This window comes from Natator depressus, chromosome 3 (assembly GCF_965152275.1).
Source record: "Natator depressus isolate rNatDep1 chromosome 3, rNatDep2.hap1, whole genome shotgun sequence".
Classification (NCBI taxonomy): domain Eukaryota; kingdom Metazoa; phylum Chordata; order Testudines; family Cheloniidae; genus Natator; species Natator depressus.
Genome location: NC_134236.1, coordinates 148,766,695 through 148,782,570, shown reverse-complemented (window position 1 = coordinate 148,782,570; position 15,876 = coordinate 148,766,695). Strand labels below are relative to the sequence as shown.

At 42.5% G+C, this 15,876-nt stretch overlaps 1 protein-coding gene across 1 annotated transcript in view; it reads left to right on the top strand.

The window, feature by feature from the left end:
* Positions 1-15,876, top strand: part of ZNF318 (zinc finger protein 318) — a 36,637-nt gene that overhangs the window by 15,989 nt on the left and 4,772 nt on the right. Inside the window, exons 3-9 of the mRNA XM_074949032.1 lie at positions 3,327-3,954; positions 5,868-7,280; positions 9,612-9,711; positions 10,918-11,204; positions 13,642-13,845; positions 14,321-14,420; positions 15,571-15,689. Coding sequence (XP_074805133.1) covers positions 3,327-3,954; positions 5,868-7,280; positions 9,612-9,711; positions 10,918-11,204; positions 13,642-13,845; positions 14,321-14,420; positions 15,571-15,689 — 2,851 coding nt within the window. The remainder of the gene's footprint in view (positions 1-3,326; positions 3,955-5,867; positions 7,281-9,611; positions 9,712-10,917; positions 11,205-13,641; positions 13,846-14,320; positions 14,421-15,570; positions 15,690-15,876) is intronic.

Below are 15,876 nucleotides of genomic sequence, written 5' to 3'. Positions count from 1 at the left end.
TTCTTTTGGCCCAATCCTCCAATTTGTCCAGGTCCCTCTGTATCCTATCTCTGCCCTCCAATGTATCTACCACTCCTCCCAGTTTAGTATCATCCGCAAATTTGCTAAGAGTGCAATCCACACCATCCTCCAGATCATTTATGAAGATATTGAACAAAACCGGCCCCAGGACCGACCCCTGGGGCACTCCACTTGACACCGGCTGCCAACTAGACATGGAGCCATTGATCACTACCCGTTGAGCCCGACAATCTAGCCAACTTTCTACCCACCTTATAGTACATTCATCCAGCCCATACTTCTTTAACTTGCTGACAAGAATACTGTGGGAGACAGTGTCAAAAGCTTTGCTAAAGTCAAGAAACAATACATCCACTGCTTTCCCTTCATCCACAGAATCAGTAATCTCATCATAGAAGGCGATTAGATTAGTCAGGCATGACCTTCCCTTGGTGAATCCATGCTGACTGTTCCTGATCACTTTACTCTCGTGTAAGTGCTTCAGGATTGATTCCTTGAGGACCTGCTCCATGATTTTTCCAGGGACTGAGGTGAGGCTGACCGGCCTGTAGTTCCCAGGATCCTCCTTCTTCCCTTTTTTAAAGATTGGCACTACATTAGCCTTTTTCCAGTCATCCGGGACTTCCCCCGTTCGCCACGAGTTTTGAAAGATAATGGCAATGGCTCTGCAATCACATCCGCCAATTCCTTTAGCACTCTCGGATACAACTCGTCCGGCCCCATGGACTTGTGCACGTCCAGCTTTTCTAAATAGTCCCTAACCACCTCTTTCTCCACAGAGGGCTGGCCATCTACTCCCCATGTTGCGATGCCCAGCGCAGCAGTCTGGGAGCTGTCCTTGTTAGTGAATACAGAGGCAAAAAAAGCATTGAGCACATTAGCTTTTTCCACATCCTCTTTCACTAGGTTGCCTCCCTCATTCAGTAAGGGGCCCACACTTTCCTTGGCTTTCTTCTTGTTGCCAACATACCTGAAGAAACCCTTCTTGTTACTCTTGACATCTCTTGCTAGCTGCAGCTCCAGGTGCGATTTGGCCCTCCTGATTTTATTCCTACATGCCCGAGCAATATTTTTATACTCTTCCCTGGTCATATGTCCAACCTTCCACTTCTTGTAAGCTTCTTTTTTATGTTTAAGATCCGCTAGGATTTCACCATTAAGCCAAGCTGGTCGCCTGCCATATTTACTATTCTTTCGACTCATCGGGATGGTTTGTCCCTGTAACCTCAACAGGGATTCCTTGAAATACAGCCAGCTCTCCTGGACACCTTTCCCCTTCATGTTAGTCCCCCAGGGGATCCTACCCATCCGTTCCCTGAGGGAGTCGAAGTCTGCTTTCCTGAAGTCCAGGGTCCGTATCCTGCTGCTTACCTTTCTTCCCTGTGTCAGGATCCTGAACTCGACCATCTCATGGTCACTGCCTCCCAGATTCCCATCCGCTTTTGCTTCCCCCACTAATTCTTCCCTGTTTGTGAGCAGGAGGTCAAGAAAAGCTCCCCCCCTAGTTGGCTCGTCTAGCACTTGCACCAGGAAATTGTCCCCTACGCTTTCCAAAAACTTCCTGGATTGTCTATGCACCGCTGTATTGCTCTCCCAGCAAATATCAGGAAAATTAAAGTCACCCATGAGAACCAGGGCGTGCGATCTAGTAGCTTCTGCGAGTTGCCGGAAGAAAGCCTCATCCACCTCATCCCCCTGATCCGGTGGTCTATAGCAGACTCCCACCACTACATCACTCTTGTTGCTCACACTTCTAAACTTAATCCAGAGACACTCAGGTTTTTCTGCAGTTTCGTACCAGAGCTCTGAGCAGTCATACTGCTCCCTTACATACAGTGCTACTCCCCCACCTTTTCTGCCCTGCCTGTCCTTCCTGAACAGTTTATAACCATCCATGACAGTACTCCAGTCATGTGAGTTATCCCACCAAGTCTCTGTTGTTCCAATCATGTCATAATTCCCTGACATAACCAGGACCTCCAGTTCTCCCTGCTTGTTTCCAAGGCTTTGTGCATTCGTATATAAGCACTTGAGAGAACCTGCTGATCGCCCCTCGTTCTCAGTATGAGGCAGGAGCCCTCCCCTCACAGACGTTCCTGCCTGTGCTTCCTCCCGGTATCCCGTTTTCCCACTTACCTCAGGGCTTTGGTCTCCTTCCCCCGGTGAACCTAGTTTAAAGCCCTCCTTACTAGGTTAGCCAGCCTGCTCGCAAAGATGCTCTTCCCTCTCTTCGTAAGATGGAGCCCGTCTCTGCCCAGCACTCCTCCTTCATGGAACACCATCCCATGGTCAAAGAATCCAAAGCCTTCTCTCCGACACCACCTGCGTAGCCATTCGTTGACTTCCACGATTCGACGGTCCCTGCCCCGGCCTTTTCCTTCCACGGGGAGGATGGACGAGAACACCACTTGCGCCTCAAACTCCTTTATCCTTCTTCCCAGAGCCACGTAGTCCGCAGTGATCCGCTCAAGGTCATTCTTGGCAGTATCATTGGTGCCCACGTGGAGAAGCAGGAAGGGGTAGCGATCCGAGGGCTTGATGAGTCTCGGCAGTCTCTCCGTCACATCGCGAATCTTAGCCCCTGGCAAGCAGCAGACTTCTCGGTTTTCCCGGTCAGGGCGGCAGATAGATGACTCAGTCCCCCGGAGGAGAGAGTCCCCGACCACCACCACCCGCCTCCTTGTACAGACTTCACTGCTTTGGTGTCCTCTTGAGTTTGAAGAGGTTCCAAAGCATCTTTTCTGGTACACTAGAAATGCGTTCACTGATAACCCGTGCACAGAATCTGTCTAGAATTCATGGCCCAGATCCTCAGCTAGTGTAAATCTGCATAGCTGATTTTAAACCAGTTGAAGATCTGGCCACGTGTGCAATGCAAAGCTAAATTATCCTGAATAATTCCACAACACAACCAGAGTACCTAGTAGAGAGTGGGAGAAGTCTTTTGTGGCCTGAAACTTAGTAGTAATGAAATTTAGAAAACATGTATGTAGCCTTTTTCCTTCACAAAACCAAAGCTATCCTATTGATCAGTTCCCTATATTAAATCTTGGCTGTCCTTCTGCAATTTGTGTTTGGACTTCTGTATTTGAGAGTGATCCCATAGGAGGGGGGTGAAGTACCATATGTATATAATACTGGTGGTCCTCTTCCCTGCTTCTGAGGTGCTGCTTTTCACTTATGCCATGAGTTCATATTGTTTTCAAATGGCAGCGTTGAAGTCTTGCTACTGTAGAGTAAGAGACTGAAAAACTTTTCCTCTAACTCACTGACCTAGGTTTAACTCCATGTGCCTCTCTTACCAGGGATGACATGGCTGACGGTCCAATATTTACCAGAGGCCTCCCATGCCCTCGAGGCCTTGAACGCTATCCGTCTCATGAAGATCCGTCTTCCAGTCCCTACATAATGAGGCATGATGAGGACTACCGCAACAGAGATGTATTCCTTCACCGATCAGACTACAGTCCACACTATGGTCATCGTGAAGAACTGTCAAGGGGACCTGACAGGGATAGTGATAAACTCAGGAAATCCTCCTACCCAGCAAGGCCAGAGGAGAGAGGGCGAGAAGCGAAGCGCCCTCGGTACGACAAGGATGAGAAGATGCATGGCATGAGTGGGGATCATCATGGTTTCACATTGGGAACACGAAATTATCGCAGACGGAGCCGTGGCCGAAGCCAAAGCCCATCATATCTGGGTGAAGAGTTCCGGGAGCTTGACCGTGCCAGGAGGAAAAGAGAAGAGGAAGAACGGAGCAGAAACTTGAACCATGATCTGTCTGGTAGTGGATACATGATCCCTGGCTTAACTACCACACTGCAGTCTTCTGAGACTCGGTACTTATACAGACCTGATGAAGCGCCATCTATGCCCAAAAAATCTATCCTGAAGAAACGAGTGGAGGTGGAAATGGAGTCCCCAATGCAGGTTTGGCCCTCAACTATTCCTCTACTTCTCAGAACAGTCAGTTTGCACTCCACTGCATTAATGTGATCTTCAGTCTCTTGCCTTTTCCTTTCTCTGATAGACTGAATTAAGGATACTTGTTCTGTCGTATTGGTGCGTCTCTTGCAGGTTGCCCTCCCTGTCCTGGAGTTTGATCCAGCACAGTTAATTACAGAAGCCGCAATTGCTCTGTGTACCTTAGGACCACTTGTGGCCACTTCCCCTAGTTTCTTATGTCTCAGGGCATCAGATCTGTGTGTCCTCCCTGTAAACATCTTCATTTATGTGCAGAATGGAACTCTACTGAGGATTTTCCAGAGAAGCGATAGCTATGGGGGGAAATCTTGTGCTTTAGTGCCATCTAGTGGGGTCACTGTCATTGTCTGCATAGGTCCAGAATTAAGATATACTCCCTCCCCCACCCCTTAAACGCGCACACATGAGCTGAAATTTTAAAGAAAGTCCCCACAGTTAAATAAGTGTTAAGTCCGGAGATGTGAAAGGTCAAGTAGCAGCAACATTAACTCAGCCAAGATGCACATATTCTATGGTACAGATATATATATATATATAATAACTTAAACAAATATACTAAACCTTTATATTTAGAGAGGAAAAGGAGGAATAAAAGATGTTACATGTATTTAATGTGACCAGGTTAACGTGTCGGAACCTGAATCTTTGCATTGCCTGTTTTTTGTGTGTGTTAAATTTTGCGTTATGTTAAAGCTATGATAGCTGGGTTTGAGTGAATGAGTGTACAATCAGGAATAAATGGTGCGTTAGCATCTGGGTTAGAGGGTGGAATTTTGCAGATATTCAGCAGTTCATGGTAACTCCATACGATAGTTAGGGCAGTTAATGAAGACTCTTGTATGCAAGTAGAATTTAGGGAGGCAGAATCAAATGCCCTGGCTGCAATTTAGTCAGGGCACTGGGATCAGCGCCAAGTTTTACAGAAAGTGCTACAGTATCTTTAGTAACACAGGCAGTCGGTATATTAATTGAGTGGCACCTCCAGCTACATTGCCCCCTAGAACTCTTCACTAAGCCATTTCCAATCTAACATTTTGACACAGAGTGTTAGATTAGAAATGGCTCAGTGAAGAGAGCCACCTACTGAGTATCAGTATTACTTTTTACAAAATCTTGCATTTTTCATTGGTTTCCCATTCAAGTACTGATCAGGCTCAACCATGTTTGTTATGAGAAATAAGATTACATAGTTCAGTCACCAATTAAGGCTAGCAATAAAAACTCATTGGTATGCATTTAGCATTATTGTGATAAAAGGGATGCTTGGCATTGCCTCAGGTTTCAGTTCATCACTTCAACCAATATCTCATATTGATCTGCTTTGTTTTTGTAGTGGTGGTGTTTGTAGTAGAGGATACTTTGAAAGTGAAGGGTCTCGGCTAGATATATTAGAGGAAGCCCTATTCAAGGGAGAATGAGTTGCATGCATACCCTGTATATAAGTGATTGAAAATAGCCCCAATCCACACAGTCTTACCTGTATTTGAGATTGATCTATCTAGATACATGATTAAAACCTGTGGCATAGCTCTCTATCTCATAGAAGTTCATAGAAGAAAACTTCAATTTGTGAGGCTGCTGAGAACTTGTAATAAAATGCTAAGTGGTTGTGCATGTGTATTCTCTTAAGCACCCATAAAAACATCTTAATGACTTCCCAAGTAACTACATGAGCTTTTTTATAATACTTACCTTCTTTTCCTTTGTTCCCTTTCCATGGTTTGTTGCTCTCATGTGTTGTCTTTTCTAAATTTTTGATTGTAAATTCTTCAGGTGAAGTGACCATGTCTTTTTATTTGTACTCTGAGGTGCTTATCCCCCTTTTGGGGTGCTGTAATAAACATTCTTTTCTTTTTCAGCTTGAGGGCTTTCCAAGCAGCTCTCCATCCAGCAAAGATCTCCCTCTTCTTTCAAGTCATTCATCTTTGTCCCAGAGCAGCAGCAGCACTCCTTTTGCCTCTGAAGTGGAGAACTTTCTCAAACGGTTTAACACAGACTCTGTGGAGTCGGCAAACAAGGAATTGCATGATGGTGTATATGAGTGGAATTCACTTCCTGGGCTTCCCAATGACAACTTTACATTTGAAAAGAAGTTTGGAAACTTCTTAAGTCACAAGGAGAAGTTGGAACCAAAATCAGAGCCTGCAGACCGTCATACTGACTTCCTCCTCCCTCATGAGAGGGCCAGTCAGGATGGCAGTGGCTTCTCTCGCATTCTGGGCATGATGGCTGATTCTGCCAGTGCTCAAGAAAAGAGAAGGCGCAGCTTTCCTGACATTGAGGATGAAGAAAAATTTCTTTATGGTGATGAGGATGAAGACTCCAAAACAGAATCTTCCTCTGTTCAAAAGCCCCCAGTGAGTTGTGGGAGTGAAGTTACAAGCCAGAAAGTGAGTCCCCCTCCTTCTCCAGCTGTAAAGCTAGATTCTCTGGAAGAGTCCAATACAGAATATGCAAAGATTCATGACTTACTCAAAACCATTGGGCTTGACATTGGGGTGGCTGAAATTGGCAAACTGGCTGTCCGCACGCAGGAACGTCTCCATGGCAAAAAGCTGGCATCTCATTCTCCTGATCGTCACTCTTCAGATTCCCGCAGACTGGAATCCTGGGAGATGCGCCGCAGCCGGAGTGACACTCGTTCTCCAGAGTCAAGCCAGCAGCGCTCTGCATCACCTCCTGGCTCTTTCCAGCCATCCAAAGAGACATCCTCTCTCCAGAAATCAGAATATTCTCAAAGCAAAGCTGTGGGTCAGGAGATACCTGCTTGCCCACCAGAACAGTCTGTTCCTTCTGTGTCTCTAATCCCTTCTGCGCCGCCTGCTCCTGCCAGTTTGCCCCCTACCTCTGTTTCCCAATACCAGATTCCAAACTATCCACAGTTCACTGCAGCTCAGATGCCACAAAACTATCCACCTCCCACAATGGCCCCTCACGCCTATGATGCATATGGGCACTATATGGCTTATGCAGCCTCTGGCTGGCCCATGTACCCCCCTCCACAGCAGCCTAACCCTACACTGCCAGAGGCTCATGGGCTTCTCACAATGGCAGTGCCAGCAAACCCCACACGCCCAAACCTCCGGGTGATTGAGACAGTTTCCATGGGCAAAAATCCCCCTAATATCAAGAGAGGTGACTCTGTGCTCATGCAAATCCCCATCACCACTACCACTTACTCCAAAATGCCCCTTCGGCTTGCCACACGCCCACTCAAAAGTACCACGGAGAAGATCTCTGATGAAAAAAATCGGGCAGCTCAAAAGCAGAAGGTGAGTGTATTATTTGGAATTATAAATATTTGGCTAAACCACTCAAATTTAGAATCATAACTTGTATCTGTGTTTGTTTTTCAATCCTCTTTGACACAGCAAGGTTTCTTGGTTAGATTGCTAGTTGCTGCTGATGCTCTGATGAAATAATTGGCTTTTCATCTTCAGAGGCATGTTTTTCAGTGTGCTTGCAGTTTAACAATATTTATACTGAATTCACTTAAACCGCAACAAGTCATATGCTCTTGGGCTGTTGCTGAGCAGTTTGGGAGGGAGGTGCAAAGCTGATCACCTGCAACCAGCTAAGAAATGGCTGAGGAATACATGAAGACCACTATGTTATGCTTAAAACATTACAGGAGCTTGGAGTATTGACAGTAGTAGGCATTTTTTTTGTTTTGTTTTATTAAACAGGTGAGTTTTTTATGTATCAGCGGGAAAAATAGTTGTTAGAGAAGACTATTTTCTGGTGAGATGGGGAACTGTTGAGCCTTTGAAGGTAAACAAGCTTTTCTGATTTTTTTTTTTTATTATTATTATTATTTTTTTTTTTTAAATACAGTGTAGTGATAGCACAGTGCTGGATGCATTAGAAATTCTTAAATAGGTATTAAAGGACCAGATTAAACATCACATTTAAAAAAAATTTTTTTTGCTACATTTGTTTCAAGTAACTCCAAAGGTTCTAAGAAGTGGAAGAGAGAGGAAAAAATATTGTTCTTTGCTTTTTAAATTTACTTAGTGCATTTGACAGTATTTTTTGTGTAGTTAATTTCCCTATATCTTTTTGTATAGTCAGATTGCCTGTTTGTGTGGGCCTTCCACATAAGATCAGGGATTGAAAAATGTTTTTAAAATAGCCTTACAATCATATTTTCCTATGTTTATGCTATAGACTTCTGCCAGCATAGCTATATAGTGTGAAGAGGTGTGATCCCTGGCTGACATAGCTGTACTGGAAGAAGCCCCTAGTGTTGATGCAGTTATAGTGGCAAAACTATGCTTTTACCAGCTTGTTGGGGCAGGGTCTTAGTGTACTGGAATAAAGCACAGCTTTGCTGGTATGGCTGCATCCACACTAGGAGTTCTTTGCCAGCATAAAGTACCGATATTCCTACTGATAAAGCACTCTTAGAATAAAAGTATAGTAGCATAAAACTTTGATTGTTAGGGGGACCTGAAAATACTTCACTCTTAAAATTTGACTCGTTGTCAAACTGATGATGTCCTTTCAGCACTTTATGGTTACAACAAGGTTAAGACTCCTTAATGTTAATTTGTATCCCATTTTGTTTTTGTACGGGAGGGACCAGTGATACCCTCTTAGAGGGTCCTTGTATGCTGCCAGATTCTCCTAGGTAACAAAACCTGGTGAGTCTGTTAAAAAACAAAGCTGGAGGGGATGAGGGGAAGCTGAAAAAAGCTTCCAAATTCATTGTAAATGTTTTCCTTAGAACAGGAACATTGTTTTCTAAATGGAAGCCTATTTACATTGAAAATAGGCGCTGTGAATTCCCCAGTCCCCATCTCTGTCTGTGTTATACAAGAAGCTGACAGCATCCAGGGACTCAACAGATGTCAGTTGTGTTTCAAAACACAGAGCATTACAAACTGTTTGGTAGCACTGAAACAAAAACTAAATTGTTAAATCCAAGGAGAGTGTAAGTAGTGAAAGCTAGATGTAGGGCTTGGCAGTCCATTTTTCATTTGTTTTCATTGAAGTGTGCATGCTGTGAAGATATAGCGTGGGATTTTCAAAAGGGCTCTGCACTGGACTAACTGCACTCAGCGAAGTCAGTAGGCCAACACCTGAGTGCTTTTGAAAATCCCAGTCATAATGTAAAAAGAATTTGTAAGCTAATGGATTTAGTTTATTCTCTGCCAAAAGGCCATATTCTACAAATAGATGTCACTGGCTTGCGGTAGATTAGCATGAGCCTTGTACTCTCTCCCATAACTTACTGGTGATTGAATTCTTTAAAAAGTTAAACTAGATTTTCTGAGAATAACTGCATTTACCAGTGCAGTAGCAGCAACAAGAATTAATGCAGTTCAAGTCTAGATATAGTGGTGACTTTTTTCTTGGGTTTTCGTTGGATTGAAAAATTGACACAGATGCAAAAAGTAACTCAAAAATGCGAAAAAAAAAGTGGATTTGTTTATTATATTAAAAAGTTAACAGCAAAAGATTATTTTGAAAACAGTGATTAGAATAAGTGACTGACATCCAGTGAACTGCAAAGGAGTCCTAGCAATCACTTTTGCAGTATTGCTTTATCTGTGCTGGAAGGAGATGGGAGTTTCATGCCCTTTTCTTCCCAATCTTTTTAGGTCATAGAAGAGAGAGAGAAACTGAAGAATGACAGAGAAGCAAGACAGAAGAAGCTCTATTATCTCAAGACTGAATTAGATAGGCTACGTAAACAACAAGGTACTACTGCTTTCTTCTCCTCCTTCCCTTTTCTCTCAGGATGTGCTCCAAAGGCACTATGTCGTAGTACAGATCAGAATAAGTACAGATCAGAAATAATAGTTTAGAATATGAGTACAGATCAGAATAATAGTCTAGAATATGAGAGCTAATGTTTTCCCACCCAGGCACCCCAGAATTTTTTTAGAAAGCAGTGACTGTAACATTACCATCATGCGTGTAGGCAAATGAAACAGCCATTCTGTAACCAGCAGTTGCTTACATGCCTTTGGAATTGGAATCTCTCTGTAGTGACCCAAAGTATGTAGGCCACAACTTGTGCCCAACTTTCTGAAATGTGCCATTGAGCAACTTGACAAATTAAATTTACTTCACTCTGTACATTGCAGTGTGTTAATGTAGCAGAAATGGGGGCCTGTCAATTTACCCTTCACTTACTTGTTTTTATTAAATCTAATCTGGAGAGAGAGGATAAATTCCTCTTTGGGGAGGCAAGATAGTTGAGGTAATATCTTTTATTGGACCAGTTTCTGCTGGTGGAAGGTACAAGCTTTTGGCTACACAGAGCTCTTCTTCAGGTCTGAGGAAAGAAATCCGAGTGTCTGAACTAAATACAATTACAATCTATCCTAACCGGTATTTAGTGCAGACACTCTGATTTCCTTCCCCAGACCTGAAGAAGAGTTCTGTGTAGCTTGAAAGTTAGTACCTTCCACGAACAGAAGTTGGTCCAGTAAAAGATGTTACCTCGCTATCTTGTCTCTCCCATATCCTGGAACCAACAAGGATACAACAACAGTGCAAGCAATCTCTTAACAGAGTCAAACATATTTTTGGGTAATTTCAAACTTTTGTTTAACCAACAAAAGATTGAATTCTTCCTTCATCCCAGGAAAAAGTGTCCTTCAGGACAGAGTTTGAGATCCATTTGTGGAGCAATGCAGGGAAAGCCAAGGACTGCTTGTTTGCTCAAAAGTAAGAGGGAAATTTAAGTTTCTCTCTTGGGGTGTGAGCTGACTCCATTGTGCCTATTTCCCAAGAGCTCAACTTCATCCTTCTTTCCTTTCTGGTCAAAAACTCTAACCTAGATATTTCCTAGATATTTTATAAATTTAACAGTTAATTATCTGACTGGAATAATTGTACATGTTTTAACATGATTTTCCTCTTGCGCTTCCTACTCCTCTACCTCCTCATTTGGCTCAGGGGAGATGCTGCGGAAGAAAAGGCGGGAGAAGGATGGGCACAAAGACCCTTTACTAGCAGAGGTGAACCGGCTGCAAGAAAACATTATGAAGGAGATTTCTGAGCTGCACAAGGAGTCTGATGCAGCAGAGAAGAAGCAATCTGAGCTTGACAAAGTAGCCCAGATCCTGGGGATAAACATTTTTGAAAAACCCCGGAAACCATCCATGGAAACTAAAGAATCCACTGAAAAAACCAGCAAGTCAGAGAATGCAAAAGGTCTGGAGAAAACGCCCTTTTCCAATAAGGTAAAATCTTAGACTTGGGTGAAAAATGATTTCCCCTCTTTGAGAAGAGGGCACTGAGGAGGTGTCTGTTCCCAGCCACTCACTAGGAGATCAGGGCAAGAATTATTAAGCTAACATTTTTATATGACATTATTGGTGCACACATACATACATGCCTGTTCACTTTTGGGGAATGCCACCACTCTTCATATGGGCTCTCTACATTTAAAGGGGTAACAGTAACCCCAGAATAGATTACCTACATTCCAGGGGACAGTCCTAAAACTTTTATGTAGGTCACATGTACAACAGCCTCTGAAGAGGGGTGTATATGTTTGGGAGATGTATGAACCTAGTTTCTGAATGGGTAACTTATATATTTGGAGGGGAGATAGTATTCATCATAAATTTGTTTTGTTTTGTAGGTGTGACCATATTGTGTATTTTGCAAAGGGGTCGGTGGGGTTGCGGCAGTTCAGACTATGGAGCATTCCACTCTTATTACTTCGTCTTATGTTATTTGTACTCTGTATACTCATAGTCAACTGATTTCCTTTAATGGTTGCTCATTTTAACTTGGAAAATTCTACACCCTCACCAGGAACAGCTGGTATATTCTTACAGGCACATGGAATACTGGGGTTAATCTCTTAGATTCACCTAGGAGTTTGGATTGGTAACTTTTTAATAAAAAGAAAAAGAGAAAAATTGGTTGTGACCTTTTCTAATCTGACATGAAGATTCTGAACATTTTTCTTGGCCTTGGGCAGGGCTGAAACAAACTCTCCATGGCATGAGTGTATCTGTCTCTGTGGCAATATTTTACAATCTATCTGTCTGCTGAGACTGGATAGTCAGTGTGTGGTGGCACAAACCCATTGCAAATATGGAAGTTGAAAACATAATACTAGTGGTAAAGAAGTGAAGCACCAATTTTGCAGTATTGCCTGTTAAACAAGAGGCCCTAATAAGGCTGCGCTCCTGCATGAGCTTTTTTCCTTTACGATTTCTGTTGGTATTGAAGAGAGATCCTGTGATCTGCATGCTGCTCACTTTCAAGTGAAGAAGCATAAAAGGAGGTGAGAAGTGACTGCCATCTGTCATTGGGTCAATATGATCATTCCAAAGGGATGTGACTTATTGGGGTCTGTCCCTGCCATACACACAATGCCTTATAGGACCCCAAATATGAGAGTGTATATAAAATTAACAGCATAAGCAATCCCACTTCTTAGATATCATGGATACACTTTCTTGTTCTTTTGACCAATCACTTGTTGCCCTGCACATTCTCTGGATGAGAGAATGCTATGTTCACTCTGTTCCTGAGCAGTCAGTAGTTCTGGAAGTAGCCACTAGGTGTGTAGATCTCTTCCTGCTCCATTAGCAAAGAGAACTTCAAGTAGGGATCACTAATGAGAAGATATGGAGTGGTCATATAGTTGGATTTGTTCGACACTGGGAACTGAATAACTTGGAGATGGTGCAACAGATCCATGCTTTGTGCCATCTTAGTTACCTTAAAATGTTAATTTTTGAGACAGTTGCACAGATTAGAAATGGTCCTATGATGCTGTTTCACCCAATCAGAATGTAAAGCACAAACTCGGTATTTACTAAATGGCAATATCTACAGGTCATTGTCTGAGCCAACAAGGCTGACTCAATCTTATGTCCCTCTTGGGTATTGTTTGATTTTTTTCACTCTCAGATTTTCACCTGTACCTCAGATTCCTGATTTAAGATACTCATTTTGTTTATTTTTAAAAATGGTGGGGGTCTTCTGCTGTATGACTTTGGCCTTTACAGGTCAGTGTCCATTAGCATAGACTTCAAAGCGTAAAGCGCTAGCGTCTATTCCAGGATGTATCTAAGCACAAGACACACGTTGTATCACATAAACTTGGGTAAAAGAGGCTTCTTTCTGGCTCCTTAGAAATCATGAGCCTGTTGGAAAATACAAGGCACTTGTTTAGTTTTGCAGGGTGTTGTTCTTTGCCTGTTAAATAGTTTTGAGTTAAATGATTCAATTTCTTTTTATTCTGTTTCCATCCAAGTTATTTTTACAATAACCACAGTATGGCAGTAGGGAGTTTTTTAGATATTCCTGGCAATGTTTAGCTGGTACTCCTAACTGGCACCACTTGGGTACATACACTTACCCCATAAAGTGGGGAGGATGCTTGCCCTGAGGGTATTTGCTCATTTGGTTCCTTGATTACATACCTACTATCTAGCCATTACATCTGGGAATCTTATTGGAAGCTCTTCATTGGCCACACAGCATCTGAGTCTGCAGTGCCAGCTCACTGAAACGGTGGACTTAGCCTGAGCGTTGACTAGCAGGTGATATATATTTTTTGTGTGTGTATGGTCTCTGCTGGAGGCAGGTTTTGAGTTCCAACACATCGTGTGTCCTTCCATGTCTTAAAGAAACGTTTCCTTGTGTTCCATTTAGGAATCAAAAACAACAAATGAAAAGTCCAGAGGTAAAAGTCCCAAGCCTGCAGAATCCTCTTCTCAGTCGTCCAAGCATCCTTTCCAGTTGGCCAATATTTATGAATATTATGACGCAGGGAACCACTGGTGCAAAGACTGCAATACCATCTGTGGGACCATGTTTGACTTTTTTACACACATGCACAATAAGAAACACAGACAGGTATGTGTCAAGCCTCCTTCATTAAGTAGATTTCATGTTATAAGGAATTACACACTGAAGTATCAGTCACAAAATTATCCTTTGCAAGAGAGCCTGAAGTGATATTGAACTCAAGAGCAATTGCCTAATGTAACTTGCTTAATGTAAAGCTTCAGCAGTTTGTGTAACTTGTTTATGAGCGTAAATGGGGCTTTTGTATCTAGTTCAGTAGGGCACCAGTTTTTAAAATTTGCATTTCAAACACCACCTACTTGTTGATTTGATTTATCTGTTACCTTTTCACAGGTTATTTTCTTTATAACAAATCACAAGGAGGGAAGGGGAAAGGGAATAGAACATAGTTCTTGTACATATTTGTATTCTGATTTTGGTTCTCACTGTATTAAAGTGATGTAAAAAGAAAAAAACAAGAAGGGTGTATTTGACTTGTTAGTGTAATGAATGAGCTTGTATGCCTCTGTCACTATGCAAATAGACCCTGGATCCTTACAACAGACCTTGGGCTTCGAAGACCCAGAGTGAGGCCAAACAAGACTTCGTAAAACGCATTGATAAGATAACGGTTCCCGCCAAAGGTAACTTTACTTCCTTTTCTCCTACATATGATCTTGATCTGCCCTCCAGCAGGTTCCAGCTGCTCTGGGAGAGGAAGTCCAATGGTTTTGATTGTGGTTCTAGATAGTGTGTAAAACCTTGCTATGTATGGGAGGAGTATGGTAACCATTCCAAGTTAGGTGGGAATGTTTCATTACCTGATTATCAAGTTTAAAAGAGCATGGAGTGAGATTGTAGGGAAACATAAGCTGTTTTTAACATTTGACTTTTGTGGTGGTTGCTTCTTCTAAGTGTTAGGTGGTTTGTTTCCTTCTCTCCAGACGTTCTAACATGATCTGCTGCTGAAACAGTGGGAGTAAGAAAAAGGTTGCAAAATTTAGTGTTTTGGGGGACTTTAGTATTTTAGCTGCTCTGAAGCCTGTAACTTTCCTTTATATATTTGCTTTGGTCCTGGGAATTGCCCCTGAGAGGCCTCTGATGTAAACTTGTTGGGTTCAAGTGACAGAGACCAGAGGAAAGGATTTATAGTGAATTGGGAAGGTATAATGTTTGGATCAAAAAATACTGCTGCACACAAGTGATGTACTTAACAGTCCAGCTAGGAATTGATTTACTGTCTTGTGTATAATCTTCTCAATCTGGTGTGTTGGATAATGGCACTGGAGGAAGGATCTGCTGTATGTTAGGTTACAGTAGGTGGTTTCCTGTGGGCACAAAGACACAATGAATTAAGCTTTATTGAGAAAGTTGCCTTTTTTCCCAGGCATGCGTTGTGGATTTTCAGTGCTTTCCTTTAGAAGGCTTTGCAGTTTTAGGTGGCGATTGGTATTTGAGTGGACTTCGTGTTGGAGATGAGAAAGCAGACAAAAAGCACAAGCACTAGCAGTTTAATATTTTAAGAAATAGTAGTGGATGAGGAAAAGAATTGAAAATAATTCTCCCAGCCATGATGCTGAAGTTAGGATGTGTTAAATCTAAGGAGTATTCCCGGTAGTGCAAGTTCCCATACTGGAAGTGTAAAGAATAGTTTGTCCAATTCCAGGAGCATGAATAGGAACATTGCTGGAGGTTCTACATCACTGGTACCTGTCATGGATTTTTTTTTTGGCTTTTATTAAAGGATAGGCATTTTCTTCTGTTTTATTTCTCTATTTTCTTTTGCCTTTTCAGGCTCTGAGTTTCTGATTCCCATCACTGGATATTATTGCCAGCTCTGTCATGAATTTTTTGGAGATCAAATCTCAGGAGAGCAACATGTGAAAAGTCATCCCCACAATGAGAAATACAAGGTTGGTACCTGGGGTACCGGCAGTGAGCCATTCCTTGGTTAGCTTCTGATTCTCTCTTTTCCTTCCCATTGCCTCAGTTCCTTCCCTTTGAAATAATACTTGCCTCATGGTTGAGTAGTGTGACCATTTACTACTGAACAAATTAAACACACTAAGAGCAATAAATAGAATTTACTAGCTTATATAG